This window comes from Callithrix jacchus, chromosome 1, assembly GCF_049354715.1.
Source record: "Callithrix jacchus isolate 240 chromosome 1, calJac240_pri, whole genome shotgun sequence".
Lineage (NCBI taxonomy): Eukaryota > Metazoa > Chordata > Mammalia > Primates > Cebidae > Callithrix > Callithrix jacchus.
In genome coordinates, this window is record NC_133502.1 from 162494078 (window position 1) to 162509776 (window position 15699).

The 15699-nt window shown below is 53.3% G+C and overlaps 1 protein-coding gene across 9 annotated transcripts in view; it reads left to right on the forward strand.

Moving 5' to 3' along the window:
• Nucleotides 1–15699, forward strand: part of COL27A1 (collagen type XXVII alpha 1 chain) — a 156373-nt gene that overhangs the window by 46436 nt on the left and 94238 nt on the right. For all 9 annotated transcript variants that reach the window (XR_013536080.1, XR_004728611.3, XR_004728610.3 and 6 more), the window contains exons 8-12: nucleotides 2615–2659; nucleotides 3272–3325; nucleotides 3769–3813; nucleotides 7109–7162; nucleotides 8497–8541. Coding sequence is in view for 6 of the 9 variants with exons in the window: in XM_035255482.3 (XP_035111373.2) it covers nucleotides 2615–2659; nucleotides 3272–3325; nucleotides 3769–3813; nucleotides 7109–7162; nucleotides 8497–8541 (243 nt within the window). In the remaining 3 variants the exon portion in view is untranslated. The remainder of the gene's footprint in view (nucleotides 1–2614; nucleotides 2660–3271; nucleotides 3326–3768; nucleotides 3814–7108; nucleotides 7163–8496; nucleotides 8542–15699) is intronic.

Below are 15699 nucleotides of genomic sequence, written 5' to 3' on the forward strand. Positions count from 1 at the left end.
TCACGGCTGTCAGTTCCTTCCTGTCACACTACCTCCCTATTCAAAGCACTTCTGTGGTTTTGCATCATATTACCTCCAGCATGCATATTACCTCCAGCATGTTCTGACCTCCTGCTTCTATGACCACCCCCATCCTTCACCCTCTTGCTTGTTCTATTCCAGTCATGCAGGCCTTGCTGTGTTCTCCAAGCCAGTCAGTTGCGTTCTTGCCTCAGGGCCTTTGCACTTGCTGTCTCCTTCGCCTGCAATGCCCTCCTCCGTGGAGCCGGCCCTGTGTTAGTCCCATTCCTCTCCTCAGAGCAGCCCTCCTGGATCCCACCCCCAATTCTCCATCCTCCCCAGTGCGGCCATTCTCTGTCTATAACTTTATTTCCTTTTCTTCACAGCACTGCTCACTACTAGACAGTATCTCTCTGTTTTTGAAAAGATATTCTTTTAATTGTGGTTAAAAAGCATTAACATAAAATTACCATCTTAACCATTTTTAAGTTTACAGTTCAATAGCGTTAGGTACACTCACATTGTTTACAACCAATCTCCAGAGATGTTTCATCTTGCAAAACTGAAACTGCACCCATCAAACAGCTCCCCATCCCTCTCTCCTTTCAGCCCAGATGTGATTTTTATGTTTACTCTGTTTTCAGACCTCCTTAATTAGAATGTAAACTCCTTTAGGGCAAAGGATGTTGTCTGTCTCATTCTTCCTGTGCCTAGAAGGGCACTGGAGCATGGAAACTCAGTAAATGTTTATCAAATGAATGAATGAATAATGAAGATTATGATAACAGCAGCTAACCTTTACAGGGCCCTTGAATCCAAAGCCAAATACAGTGCCAAGCGCTTTACACACTTTCTATCCTGCAATCCCTGCTCCAACTTTGTATATCCATTTTATAATTGAGGAAAACAAGATTCTCAGAGGTGAAGTCATTGGCTCTGGGTCACCCAGCCAACCAGTTAGTAGAACAGCACTGGAATCCAGATGAGTCTGAAACAAGAGGTTGTATCACTCTGCCAGCAAGCTGCTGGCTGCGGCCTATGCCCCGTTTGCCCTCTGGGAAAAAGAGCACACACCCCAACTGGAAGAACCTCACCCAACCTTCTTGCATCAATCTCCACAGGCCCCTGGATCTCAGATAGAATCATGTCACTGAGGGTCTTGGGACGTGAATAGGTGCAAAAGGAATGCTCGTAAACTCTCCAGACCTCTCAGATCACACTGACCCTGCTGTTTATAATTAAGAGTCCCCACTTCCTGGGGGCTGATGGGGGGTGCTGCGTGTGTATGCCTGTGTGTGTTTGTGTATGTGCATGGAGCTGTACATGCCTGGGGATGTTTGCAGAGTTCCCAGTGTGGCCTCAGATGCCAGAAGGATCTGGTAGTGAGTGGGTGCCTATGGCTTGTTAGCAATGGGATTCAGGGCAAGCATCTTCAGTTGGGTGAGACTCAGTGTTCTCTTCTGTGAAATGGAGATGATAGTCGTTCCCCTCTAGCTCGTCTGACTGTTGTAAGATGTAGATAGAGTCATCTATTACCCATGTAGTCCTGGGTAAACAGCAGCGCATACAGAGGGTCTACAGGTATGAGTGGGCTCGCACATGTGTGTGCATGCTAAAGTCTTATAATGTATCTCGAGTCTTGTGTGTATATGTTATACTCTGGAGAAGTCTTCAAACTCCGAGGTTCTAAAACATCAGAGCTGAAAGGGACTCAGAGTTCTAACTCTGTTATCTGAAGTTCAGAGAAGGGTAGTAACTCACCCAAAGATGCACAGTAAGTTAGGGAAAGCATCTAAATTAATCCCTAAACTAATCCCTAAACCAGCACCTAAACTAATCCCTGTGTACAATGGAAGGCCCCCAGCTGATGGAAGCTTGAAGTCTGGAGTTTCCTTTGGAGACCTCCTTACTCTTATGAAATGGCTCAGATGCCCGTACCTGGTGCTGCCTAAAAGCACACACTGAGCTTGGTTCTTCCACCCTAGAGGCCTGCCTGGCCATGTCTTACACCATGGTCTCTGGCCATCAGGACAGAGGGTCAAGGTTGGTACTAGGGCGTTGCCAGAGTCTTTCTCATCAGTATCTGGGTGGCCTATTCTTCCCTGGAATAGGAGCTGGGGGCAGTGGAAGAAGGGAAACAGCTCTTTAGGTTAATATATGTGGTCAAGGCATATGACGGGGGTTTTATAAGAAGGGGCAGGTCCTGACAGGGGAGGGAATCCCAGCACATTCCAGACTTCGAGTCCGATTAAGTCCACTCCTCCATTGGCAAAGCGGTCTCGCCCTCTCTCTGGATTCAGAAGGAATGGTTGCGATACACCATTTCTTGATCACAGTTGTTCTGTCCCAGTTCCATTCACCAACTCTGCACAGGCAATGAATGACCCCCATGATGTCTTCTGGCCTAAGAACCACCGGGATCAGAGAGTAAACCTTAGGAATCTGCGAAGCCTCACATGGTATCTGCATCTATCTGGGGAACGTTTGCTGAGCACACACGCCATCCCTGACGCAGTACTAGGGTGCTGAACGGGGCAGGCTGGGCAGCTGGACCCTTGTGATTTCCAGGCCCAGAGGTGTCCTCCCTGCCTGATGCAGCTTCCTTCCCCCACAGGGACACAAGGGCTATCCTGGACCGGCAGGGCACCCTGGAGAACAGGTGAGGGCCTCAGCCTCAGCCCTGCCCTGCCCACTGTCCCTCCCAGCCCTACCTGGCTCTGGCCCCTTCCCTAGATCCTGTGCTGTGCACCAGCCCCAGAGCCAGGCTGTTCTGCCTCTCACCCTGCTGGGGCCCCCATCCCACTCCAGCCCACCCCACCTCTCTCGCCCAGCCACATTTGCCTGAAAGAGCCAGAGTCCATGCCGACCTGATGTTGGCATGAGCCGTGCAACTCTGGTTGGAGCCGTGAATGGCTGGCCTGTTCCGGGCAATGTTAGGGGATATTATACATGCCGCCACGGGGTTTGCAGGAATGTGGGCTGGTCTGGCCCAAGCCAAACAGCAGCCCTGCCAGCATGGGAGAACCAGCCAGGCTTCCTCAGTGATTTCTTATTCCTGGGCTGCAAGCAGAGGGGGTTTTGTCCCTCAGAGCTGGTTGGACCGGTTTCACAGAGGGGTGGGCTTGGGGGCCCTCCCCTTCCTCCCATTCCATCTCACATTCCTGCCCCTCTCTTTGTTCATTGTCAGCCCCAGGCCCCCACCATCCCCCAGACCCAGAGCTGGGCAGGGTCTTTCTTTCCTTTCCTTATGTTTCTCTCTGTTATTTTGCAGGGGCAGCCAGGACCTGAGGGCAGCCCAGGGGCCAAAGGTTACCCTGGCAGGCAGGTGCAGTATATGGCTTCTGGAAGCTTCTGTGGCCATGGTGATATGGAGATGGCCACAGGTGCCCCGAGGCAGAGGGAGGTGATGGGCTAGGGGCCAAGGAGCTGCATCTGCTGGGTGGACCCTAAGAAGGGGGCTGTCCAGAGCACTGGACCAAGGAAGCCTCTCTTTGCAGGCACAAGACAAGGCTGCATAGTAAGAGGAGGTCTGGTTCTATGGTGCTGTGTCTCCAAAGGCTCCTCCCATGTAGTTTCCCTCCTACCTACCAGCCACCTCCCTGGGATCGTGGGGTTATAGGGTTCAGGCCAAAGACTGTTGATCTAACCCCACCCCATTCTACAAAGAGAGCAGCAGAGGCCCCAGAGAAGCAGGCAGGACTCGCCCCAAGATTGGCAGCAGGTAGAGCGTCTTCACATGTCCTTGCCCCTCTGTGTTTTGTGTTTCAGGGGCTACCTGGACCGGTAGGAGATCCCGGCCCCAAAGGCAGCAGGGTAAGTGGTTCCTGGCGAGTGCCACGTGGGCGGGGTTCTAGGTGAGCATCATTTGTCTCCAGCTGACTTGGTGGGAGGTCAGAGCTATAAGGAGAGCCAAGGTCGTCCCACCTGAGCACTCCTGGAGAACAGAGGGGCAGCAGGAGGGCTGGGTGATGGGAGACCCTTGAGCCAGGTAAACCAGCTTGGTCCCCATGGCCTGGAAGTCTGGGCAGCAAAGGCTCTGCTGGGGGTTTGGCCACAGCCCAGCTGCAATCAACGAGGCATTTGCTTGCTGTGTCTCCTGGCTCATCCCAAGTTACAAGGGAGCGAGTCGGGGCCACTTGAATTGCTTGTCATCAAATCTTCAGAGGCCTCCCTCCTGCTCCCAGCTGAGGGCTGGCTGGAAAGAAGCACTGTTTTTGGAGGGTGCCTGCTGTGTGAGTGCTGCCCAAGTCCGCAGCCTGGTGGAGCTTCCAGATCTCCCCTTCCTTCGAGACCCCCATGGAGCAGAGCCTGAGTAACTATCAGCCTGTTTGCCTACCTTTACAATGGGCATGATGGCCATTTGTACTTCTAGCCTGGGTATGGGGACACCAGGGACTTGACAGCTCAGGAGGGGGCCACCAGGTAGGACCTTCTGTGGGAATTATGGGAAGATGGAGAAGGTTCTGGGTGGACAAATGGGGGTCAATGGAGTTGGAAAGATGAAAAGCTGATGTGGTGGAATCCTCTCTTCTACGTACAAAGAACCTGGGTTCAAGGTGAGGCCTGGATGGCCCGGCTTACACTGCATGCCTAAGGTGGGTCTGGGATGAGGACCCAGGTGTTCTGAGGCCTGGACTTGCTGCCGCTCAAAGAATGCTCAGCAAGAAGGTCACACAGTCCTCAGTCAGGACAGGTCATGTAGCCTTTGCTCCTGAGCCAAAGCTATTTCCATTTTGGCAGGAGGGAGAGGACAGACTGGGTGCAGTCTCAGCTTTAATCCCTGCAGCAGACTGGTGACTGTTGGGAGAGCGTGGGCAGGCGGGAGTTGGGGCGGGTGGGTGCGTTCCCCAGGAGGTGACTGTGACAGGCAGGGCCTGTGGAGGCTCCTCCCTGGACGCTGGGTCTCTCTTCATTCTGCTGCTCCCATGGGCTGTGGCCCCAGAGAGACTCCCCTAAGCTCAAGGAGAAAGGTCTTCTCAGCCCAGCTCCCATTCTGATCTTCCAATCTACCAGGACAGGGCATGTTGATGACATCTGCTATTGCTCGACTTGCCTTCCAGGCTGGTGGCATCTCAGAGCCACAGAGGAGGAGAGGACGGGTCTGGCCCCAGCACTCCTGTCTCTTAAAGACCACACAGCTCTGGGCACGCTGGATGAGCAGTGGGTCACTCAAGCTGGCCTTCCAACCCTGCCACTGCCAGGCTCATATTTATGAAGTAGGCAGAGGGCAGGCTTTGGAATCTGGATGACTGGCTTTGAGATCTGCCCTGCCACTAGCTGGCTCTGGGACCTTGGGGAAGCCACTGGGCCTCTCTGAGCCAATTATTTTCTCAACTGTAAATGTGGGAGATAAGCCCTTATTTGGAAGGGTCAGTAAACGGCACTCTTTCAGAGTATGGATATTAACCATGCTGGATGCCAGCAAGGAGGCTCAATGGCCTCTTGACCTTCCAGAGAAGGAGAGATGGTTGTGAGCCTCCACTGGTTACTTGTTTGAGGGGAGGCAGTATGTAGAGTGGGTACAAGCCCAAGCCAGGAGTCAGACTTGAATTTGAATACGAGCTCTACCACATTCTAGCTGTGTGGCCCTAGGCCAGTGACTTCACCTCTCTGGGCCTAAATGGTCTTACTCTACAGGAGGCTGGGTAATAATACTTCCTCGGGCCAGGCACAGTGGCTCAGGTCTGTAATCCCAGCACTTTGGGAGGCCTAGGTGGGCGGATCACCTGAGGCCAGGAGTTTGGGACCAGCCTGATCAACATGGCGAAACCCTGTTTCTACTAAAGTAAATACAAAAATGAGCTGGGCATGGTGGCGCATGCCTGTAATCAGCTATTTGGGAGGCTGAGGCAGGAGAATCACTTGAACCTGGGAAGCAGAGGTTGCAGTGGGCCGAGATCATACCACTGCACTCCAGCCAGGGTGAAAGAGCAAGACTCTTTCTAAAAAATATATTTTAAAAATTAAAAAATACTTCCTTGGGGTGTGGTAAGGATGGAATGAATGCTTTAATGTATGCAAAGCACTGGTAGCAGGCCTGGCATATCACTGATGCTCAGTAAACATCAGCTTTTGTTAGAGTTCTTATTACATCAGTCCACGGAGTGGCATGCAGTTAGCGGTAGAAACTCCGGGCTAGGTCACTGCCCTTAAGAAGTTTCCAGGCTAATGAGAACATGAAGCATGAACACAAAGAATGAAGATACAAGGGAGAAAGTGGAGAAGGTTGCTACTGAGGTGCAGAAAGGGCATTCCGGCTTGGGGTGTCAGGGATGCTTGCCCAAAGAGAGCTCTTGAGAGCTGCACTTTGAGGGATTTGGCTCAGAAGTCATGAGGGTTGGGAAGGGCATGCCTGCTGAAGAGGTCAGAGTGAGGAAAGGCTGGAGGGAGGAAATGAGACGCATCCTAGGGAAGAACCCCAGAATGGTGACAAGTCTGGAGGCAGCTGGACCTTGGTAAACCTTGAACTGATTAGAAATTCCCAAAGAAAATTCACAGTTCTAACATTGACTAGGTGTGTTGCTTTACAGAGCCTCAGTTTCCTTATCTGTCCAGTGAGGGTGATGACAATCTGGGGATCCTTGTGAGAGTGTAATGCCGTAGCATGCCTGCGCCTGGCACAATGTTGGCACTCTGGGTTTGCAGCTGCTGTTAGTTAATGCCAGCACTCAGGCAGCCAGGGGTGGATGTAAGCCCTACAAGGTCCAGGACCTTGAAGGCCTAGGAGGAGCCATGGCAGGACACAGGCACCTGCAGGCATCCCTGGGGGTGGGCCATGTTAGCATCTAACCCAGCCGAGAGCTTCCTTCTGCAGGTCCTGGAGCCCTGGCGTGGGGCGGGCCTCCTGCCGGCGAGCACCCGCGCCCTTCCCTGGCGTGAGGGTATGTGCCTTTGGACTACATCGTGGAAGCCAGCACCATGCAGTCCATGGGCATATACACTTGCCTCAAGGCCTATGTCATCGAGGAGCCACCGGAGCTGCCACTGACACCAGGGAGGAAGAGGAGGAGCCGGGACGTGGGATGGCAGTGGTGGATGGGCTAGGGCAGGTCGGGCCAGCCAACCCTCACCACTTGACTTCTCTGAGCCCCCTTCTTCTCTTTCCTAGGGCTACATTGGACTCCCAGGACTCTTCGGCTTGCCAGGATCTGATGGAGAGCGAGTAAGTTTGCTCGTTTCGTTATTCACCACCCACCACCCACTTCCGCCCAAGCAGAGCAGAGCCTGCCACACACCAGCCTGGGGAAGTCAAGGAATCCCTCCTGGAGGAGGTGCACTTGAGTCGAGTAGGAGTCTGATAAGGAGACACATCAAGGCAGATGCTTTCCAGGCATAGGGAACAGCACGTGCAGTCAGGGATTTACAGTCACTTGGCCGGTTTCACAATCAGTGCCTCCAGAGTGCTGCGAGAGAGGGCGGCAATGGTGGGAGCTGAGGCTGGAGAGGACCCTGGGGTAATGTCCTGGGCACCCAGGACTAAGGCCAGGAAAGGGACCTTGGGGACTTGCAACCAATGAAAACCAGGCCCACTTTAGAGTATAGGTCAGGGGTAGCAAACTGTGGCCCACCAGCCAAACCCAGCCAGCTGTGTGTTTCTGCAAACAGTTTGATCGAGCTCAGCCTTGCTCATTTGGTTACGTATTGTCCATGCCGCTTTCTCACTACAGTGGCAGCGCTGAGTAGGTGTGACCGGGACCGTGGGGCCCACAGAGCCACTATCTGACCCTTCCCAGAAACCATCTGCTGATTTCTCTTTTAGACAGATGGGTTCATTTACTTGAGTAAAATATGTGGGTGGAGGGAGGGGACAGCAAGGCCAGGTGGCAGAAGTTCCAGCGGTCTGAGGACGAGATGGTGTGCCTGTACCTGGCTGGAGGCAGCAGACCGGGGTGGGCATGAGGGACAGTGGGGAGGGAAGGCTGGGCTGGAAGCCTAATCTCTGCTTGGGTGCCGAAGAGATGGAGGCCTCCAGGGGGAGCAGCTGTCTGGGGAAGGTGGTGGGGCTGGTTTGGTGGGGGGCAGTGGGTGCTAAGATTTCCTAAGATACCCTGTCCTTCCAGACCAAGTATCTAAGTCAGGGAGTCCAAAAGATGGTGTGGGAGATTCTCACTGACCCCTGGCCCAGCCTGGAGGTCCACTAGAAGCCCCTGGGCTGGCAGCCTTGGGCCCTTCCTCCCCGCCCCCTCTCAACCTGAGCCTGTATCTAAGGGAACTCAATTGTAACCACCATAAACTGGATATAGAGAACCTTAGGACAGCTGGAGCCTGAGCACTTATGAAGCACCTATGGAATACAGCAACACTGCTATCTCCCCAGCTTAGGTCACCACAGACCCAGACCCTGCCATCCGTCCAATGTGTGTGTCACTGGGGCCACCACGCAAGTGACTCTATGACTGCCTGCTGTGGGTAGCTCCGGACTGGTTTGGGGCAAGCCTGGTGGTCCCTGCTGGCATCCTGACCTGACCTGACCTCTCCTCTGTCTCTTTCCTGCAGGGCCTGCCTGGCGTTCCTGGCAAGAGGGGCAAGATGGGTATGCCGGTAAAGATTTTCCGTGTCTATTACGCAGACTCTAGTGGGGAACCCCACCTCCCATGGCCACGCTGCCCTGGCCACCTGCTGCCTGGCTTCTGCTTCTCTCCCTGCTTTGAGTGTGGGGTCCCGCGTAGGGGGTTGTCTGGGCCACAGGACCTGCTTGGCACCCTGCGTGGCTGGGGCCTGGCTGGGGCTGGGGCTTCCGTGGGCTCTGGGCCCCTCTGGGGTAGCTCCTCTCTCCCTGTGGGCAGCAAGGTTCTCCAGTGCAGTTTTGTGTCTGGGGGGGCTTCTGTCTAGAATGTTTGTGTCTGTGGGTCTGCTGTGACTGGGGGACCTTGGCCAGACCAGGCGACCCTGCTCCCATCTCAGGGAACACTCAGTCTCCACGTTGTCTTGGTGTCATCTGGCTCTGTCCAATTTGCTCATGCACACACAAGGCCAGGGGACAATGGGATGTATGAGCAGGCCCACAGCAGGCATGACCCAAAGAGGGGCTCAGTGGTGACCCCCAGTCCACCAGCTTTGTCTGTGACTCCCCAGCACGGGAGGAAATTGTTTCTCCTCTTCTTTGTACGTGTGCAGCACATGGAGAAAAAGCCAAGGCACAGAGAGATTAGGTCACTTGCCCAGGGTTTCATGACGAGTAATCAATGCACACAGAGTCCCAACTTGGTTGGTTTGTCCCTGGGGTCTTTGATCTCAGTGGCCGCTTGAGGCAGCCTCTCAGGATCCTTACCTGGCAGTCATGTTATCAAAATATGTTCCCTAGAATCTTCACCTAGGGAAGGAAGGTCATTCATTCCAATTATTCAGAAGGGGGAAACTGAGGCTCTCTCTGAGAGGCAGAGTGAGATATCCGGGGGCCCTCTGCCGCTGCCCTGCAGGTTGACCCTTTGACTTGGCACCACGGTCAGCCCAAGTCTGGACTTCCTATCACTGGTGGCTGGTGAAGAAGGGAGTGTCAAGAGGGGGCCTGGAGCATTCCAGAGTGCTCAGAGAGGCCTCTCTGTGGTTCTGCCACTGAGGGCCATGTTAGCTGTCGGAGGCTTTTTTTTTTTTTTTTTTCTGAGACAGAGTCTCACTCTGTCACCCAGGCTGAAATGCAGTGGCAAGATCTCGGCTCACTGCAACCTCCGCCTCCTGGATTCAAGCAATTTTCCTGCCTCAGCCTCCCAAGTAACTGGGACTACAGGCGCACGCCACCATGCATGGCTGATTTTTTGTATTTTTAGTAAATACAGGGTTTTGTCGTGTTAGCCAGGATGGTCTCAATCTCCCGACCTCATGATCCACCCACCCCAGCCTCCCAAAGTGCTGAAATTATAGGCGTGAACCACTGCGCCTGGCAGCTGTTGGAGCTTTTAACCTGGGCCCTCTGGGGGCCAAAGAGGAAAAACAAAGAAGAGAAAGACCCTAGGTCCTAGCGTCAAAGAGCTGACAGAGGAGGTCCCTCTGCCCCCAACCTAGACCCCTCTGTGATCCGGACAGGCAGTCTTCTCTCAGGTCCAACACCTGACACCTGGACCTGGGCAAGGAGCATCACCTGATGCTCCCAGCTTCAGGGCAAGGACCTGGAGTCTAAGAGGGCTGGGCTGGCACCTGGGATTGTCCCTCAAGCCAGCATGAGCTTAGGCAAGGAGATCATTCATCCAGTGAATATTCGTTCATCCAGTGGATATCTGTTCATCCAGTGAATATCCGTTGAGTGCCTATTCTGGGCTAAGCATTTTGCTTCGGGCAGAGAGTGGATAAGACAAAGTTCCCACTCTCTTGGGGCAGACAGACAGATATACAATCACTGAAAGGGGAAACGGAAGAATGAACGATGAAATGAAGGTTAGGTAGTGCTGAATGCTAAGACGAGTAGGATAGGGAGACAGGGAGAGCCTGGAGGTTGGGCTCTTGGATAAGTTAGTCCAGAAACTCCCCCCACCGTATGAAGAATCTTAATGAGGTGCGCATGGGAGCTGTGTGGCTTTCCAGGTGAAGCCCCTGGGGAAGGAGCAGGCTTGGTTCAAATTTTCTGAACCACAGTTTTCTCATCTGAGAAGTGGGGACAATAGTGTCCCTTATAAGATCATTATATCTGTCACATAGCAAGTCCTCAATAAACAGTAGCAGCCCTTGTTCCTCTGTTTCCTGGATGGTTTCCTGGATGGCTGAGGGGCTCTCTCTATTGTGTGATACTGAGCCAATGACTTCACCTTTGCTGGGTCTGGTTTCCCATGGTTTAAGTTGCAGAGTGGGAGGATTTGACTTGCTTAGATGGCCTCAGCTGGGCCCTGCCCCAACGCTCAGGCCAGCCCCAAGGGCCACCTTTGGGGGATTTGTTCATACACATCCTGGGAGCCTTACCGAGGGCCAGGCATTGCTGCTTTACAGATGAGATAGCCTCTCTGAGAGGTCAAGGATTAGGTCAAGATCACATGGCTGCTCAAAGTTGGAGCTGGATTAGAACACAGCCAGAGCTTCCAGTGCCAAAGTGTACCTGTTTAGAGCTTGGGATCCAGCTTCTTCTGAGCATGGAAGAGGCAAGACCCACAAAAACCTGGGCATGTCGTGGCCTCTTCTCCAACCAGATACAACAAGGACTGTCAGCAGGGCCATGCTTCAGTTTCCCCTTCCACCCTATCCTCTGCATCCTCTTTATCTCCCCTCCCAGCAGCCCCTTTGTCCACCTTCTCCCTGCCATGTATGTGTGTTCTTGGAGCTGAAAGTCATACTGTTCATGGGCTGGCTGAGAAGGCAGTCCCAGGTTTGAGGCGCCATCATGCTGCCTGTGTGAGATAAGGCTACACATTTATTCTTCATTCAAACAAAGATTATTGGTTGAATATATCACTGCATGCCAGGCGCTAAGCATAACACTGTAGCCAAAACAGACAAAAATCTCTCTTGCCATGGAGCTCAAATTTTAAGGGTAGAGACAATAAACAGGACAAATAGCCAGAAGAGGGCATGGTTGCCACCCTAAGTACCCCACAAGTGAAAGGAAGCCACATGTATTGAGGCCACTGGTCTGCACGGTATTTGGGCTGCATGTGATTCTCCCAGTGAACCTTTGAGGCGAGATTGATTATCCCCGTTTTCCGGATGAGAAAACTGAGGCTCAGACTCTGAGTCCTTGCCAGACTGAGAACTTCTGTCTGCTTCCTTGCTTCTTGTCTTTAACTTTCTAAGACTAGGCTCTGACCTCTATGACAGGGGTGTCCCCTCGCACTGGGGTGTCAGATGTGGGTGGAGAGAACACCTTCTCAGCCCTAGGCCCATGCAATACCCTTCAGAGCCATGAAAATACCCTCAACTCTGTCCCAGCCACCATGGCCAGCACATCAGCCAGGCTTGCATCAGATATGATTTAATGTCTGTGTAATAGGACTTCCCGTCGGCTGAGTCCCTACAGCTTGTCTCTGTCTCCGCTAGGCCTCTGAGTCTGCTATGCCCCTCAGCCTACAGACCTTGGGCAGTCCTCAGGGCCATCCCTCTGTTGCTGGTGCTCCCAAATCTTGATCTGCCTGGCGGGGTTGGGTGCTCCTGTCTTGAATGATTTTTCCTCCTTATCCAAGCTTTGGGCCAGGCAGTTTCTAGGCACTTATTAAGAAGAGAAAGTGTCAGGGGAATGAGCTGAAGTCCTTCATGCCAGATCGCAGCTGGTGTCATTTCTGGCAGGGCTGGTGATGATTTTGCTGTAGTCAGTCTTTCCCCAGCAGGCAAAACCTCGGGCCCATGCATGCGGTCTCCCCGCTATCCAATTTGGAAGGGTGATGTGTGAGTCTTTTACTAATGAGAGCTGAGGAAGACAGTGCAGGTCAAAGCACATCAGACCCGTAGGAACCTGAGTGACAGCGGGCCCAAACTCTTTTCAGACAGATCAGCAGACATAGCCCAGGGAGAGCAAGACACTTGCCCGAGGTCTCACAGCAAGTCATTGGCATAGTCAAGACTTGAACCCAGAACACGTGCTCTCCAGTGCAGAGTACTCTCCACATGGCTCCCTCTTCTCTCTGCTCCCACCTTCCACCTCCAGAGGAATGCTTGGTCCATAGCTCTCATCCCTCATACTGCCTCCTAAGAGAATGCGCTGTGGTTTTCTGAGGAGGGGTCCAGATAGAAAATGTTCCGAACTTGGCTGGAGCTGAATCGGTTTCTCCTGGCCTGCCCTGGCTTGTTGGGCATGGCTCAGTGTCACTCACAGTGAGAGACAGAGCCGTGTTTCCCAGCCAAGGGTCTCTACAGTGGGCTAGGAAGATGCTGCGGTGAGTCTTCCTGCCTCTCTTCTCCAAATGTTCTTTCAAACCCACTGGGATGGAAACCCTGGACCCCTCCTCAGCTTTTCTCACAGCCTCTGGCCTGGCCTGCCAAGGCTGGAGGGAAGACCCTAAAGCTCAGAGTGGGAAGGGCCCAGCCCTGGCACCAACCCCTGCGGTGCGCCTCGGGGATGATTGGGACTTGCCCAAGGCCACGCAGTCCTCTGGGAAGAGGCAGGGCAGGGCTTCTAACATGGTGCATTTGGGCTTCAAGTTCATGGCTCTTTCCAGTTCTCAGATGATGGGGAGCAGGCAGCCAAGTGACAGAGAATTCCTATTTCCAAGTGGGGAAACTGAGGCCAAAGCAGATTAAGGTTCTTAGCTGAGGTGATGCTGTGAGCTGGGGATGTGGCTTCCAGTATGGATGTGAGCCAGAGCTGACCCAGGCTGTTAGTGCCCCTGGAGTCCTGGAGAGGACTCTACCTATCTTCTCCTTGTTCCCTGAGGTGACTTTTCTTGAGTAGATTTCCTTGTGGATTTCAGAAGCGCAGGGTAAAAACATGTTCAGACCACTAAAGAAGGGTGCTGGGAGACCTCAGGGAGTCTTTCCATGCCGGCAGGCTTGGAGCCTGCACACCTAGAAAAGAATGTGGCCACTTCAAGTACAGCAGGAAGGATGCAGGTTAGACTTATGCAGGAACTTCCAGATTTTGGAGAATGTCCACCTCTTAAGAAGTTCTCCGAGATCCTTTTATGGGCTCCTCCTAGAGGTTATGAAATATTCCCACTCTTGATATAAACCCTAACTAGTGTAGTGATGGCACATCAGAGTTGACCAGGGGCTGGATTAGGAGCATGTCACGGTTTCTGCATCCCAGCCCTGCCAGGTGAGTGGGACAGTGCTGACTGTGTTGCAGGCCAGGGACCTGAGCCTTAGAAGCATTAGTGGGACTTTGGTTCTAGATGTTACATGATTCCCTGCCCCTGTATCCCACCCTCTGGAGCAGACAGTTGGGATGGACACTTCCTGGAGGCAGAAGAGTGGAGGAGATAGCCTTGTGAGTTCTTGGCGTTCTGCTTTGGATGTGGTGGCAAGGACCATTTCTGTCCTCAGTTCTCCTCCTCTGAGTTGTTGTGGCCAAGAGAGAATGGGGAGTCTCACTCCTGAGACTTGTTCTGTCTCCTCCTGGGCCTTCTGCTCCAAGTATGAAGTGTTTAGTTCTCCAGAGGGGCCCAACCTGGGGAAGTAGAGAAACCACGTGGCTGGGGCCCTGGCAGGGAGCCGAGTTCATTCCTTGGGCCTGGGGCCAGCCTGCTGCAGCCAGGCATGTGGAGGAAGGTCCCTGCTGCTGGCCGGGCTGGGGGTGCATGCCATGTGGTCACCTTACACATGCAGGCATGGCTGGACAGAGGGAAGCAGATGGGACTGAGGTGGGGCTATACATCCAGCCTGGCAACCACCTCTCTAAGACCCAGGGAGCTTTGGGGTGACTGCTGGAAAAGGCTCCACCACTTAGTAGCAGAGGGATGAGGCAAGGTGGTGGGTGAGAGGTTTTGGGTGTGTTCTGGGCTGCAGGCTCCCCATTGGTGTAACAAGGTGTGAACATCAAGAATATCTCGGGTCCCTTCATCCTTAGACCATTCGTTCCAGTGCCTTTAAAACTCTTTTCCAACCACTGTGCTCTTTAATTACAAACCCTGGATTCCTAGAGGTCATCTGCTTGACCCCTCCATGGGAAGGAAGATTGAAGCTGGAGATGGGAGTGGCTACCGGAGGCCCTCAGCATGTCCAAGCAGAAGCAGTCCTGAGCATTAATAGTGCCATTCCTTTCTGCACATCAGCTCAGGACTTTCAGCACATCTAATAAGCATTTTGAGAGCCCGTAGGCTTGTTCTAGTCCATCTAGTTCATTCAGTGTCCAGTTGTAGCTAAGAGAACAGGTTCCGGAGTCACACTGCCTGGGTTCGAATCTCATCTCTGCTATTCCAGGGCTGTGTGACTTTGGAAACATTTCTTAACCTCTCAGAATCACAGTTTCCTCATCTTGAAAATGCAGCCAATAATGGGACCTGCTGGCGGTCACGCTTTTGGAGTTTGCTGTGGCTGTTATTGTTTCATCCCATTATCCCTCTGGCTAGACACAGGCTGCATTTTGTCTGCAGAAGTTACTCCCCTCCGGAAATTGACTCAAAATTCTGATGACTGCCTCTCCCTTGCTTACACCTCAGAGACATTCCCTCACGTGGCTGTGGTCTCCCATGTGGCTGTAAGGTCTCACCCTCCATGCGGCTTCTCAGCTAAGAAAACTGAGGCCTCAAGAGGCCCATGGGTGGTGCAGCCAGGACTGTCACAGGGCAGGCTGGCCCAGTAGCTGGGCCTGAGGAGGCCTTGAGCCACCCCAGAACGGCCTCTGAATGCAGACCCATGGATCTGAGACCTGCCTGGTGGCTGCTGTATGTGAATATATTGGTCATCACAGGGTCCTAAAGGGACCTTAGGGATCACACCCCCACACAGAGGAGTGTGGCAGGGGCGGTTGTGTGTGTGTTCAGATCATGTCTTTGTGGGGGCACATCTGACCTCACCCAAGCTTCCTCTCCTGACATCCTTAGGGTCTCTCCTGACAAAACCCAGACCAAAGTCTCTACCAGTTAAGCAAAGACACCTTGAAATGTGTGTGTGTATCCAGGTATTTAGCTCCCAAGAAAGAAAAAGAAGGCTCCCACAGCCTGAGCAGGACAGAGGGTCAAGTGTGGGGGCCTGCCCAAGGTCAGCCAGCCAGCCTGGAGGAAAGCCAGGGCTATCCTGCAGCCCATCTCCACATGTGGGACTTGGAGAACAGAGCAGGGGCTACTCAAGTCCTGTCCCTGGTAGGCCACGTGGAGTCAGCCAGGTGCCTGGCCAGACAACAGCCCC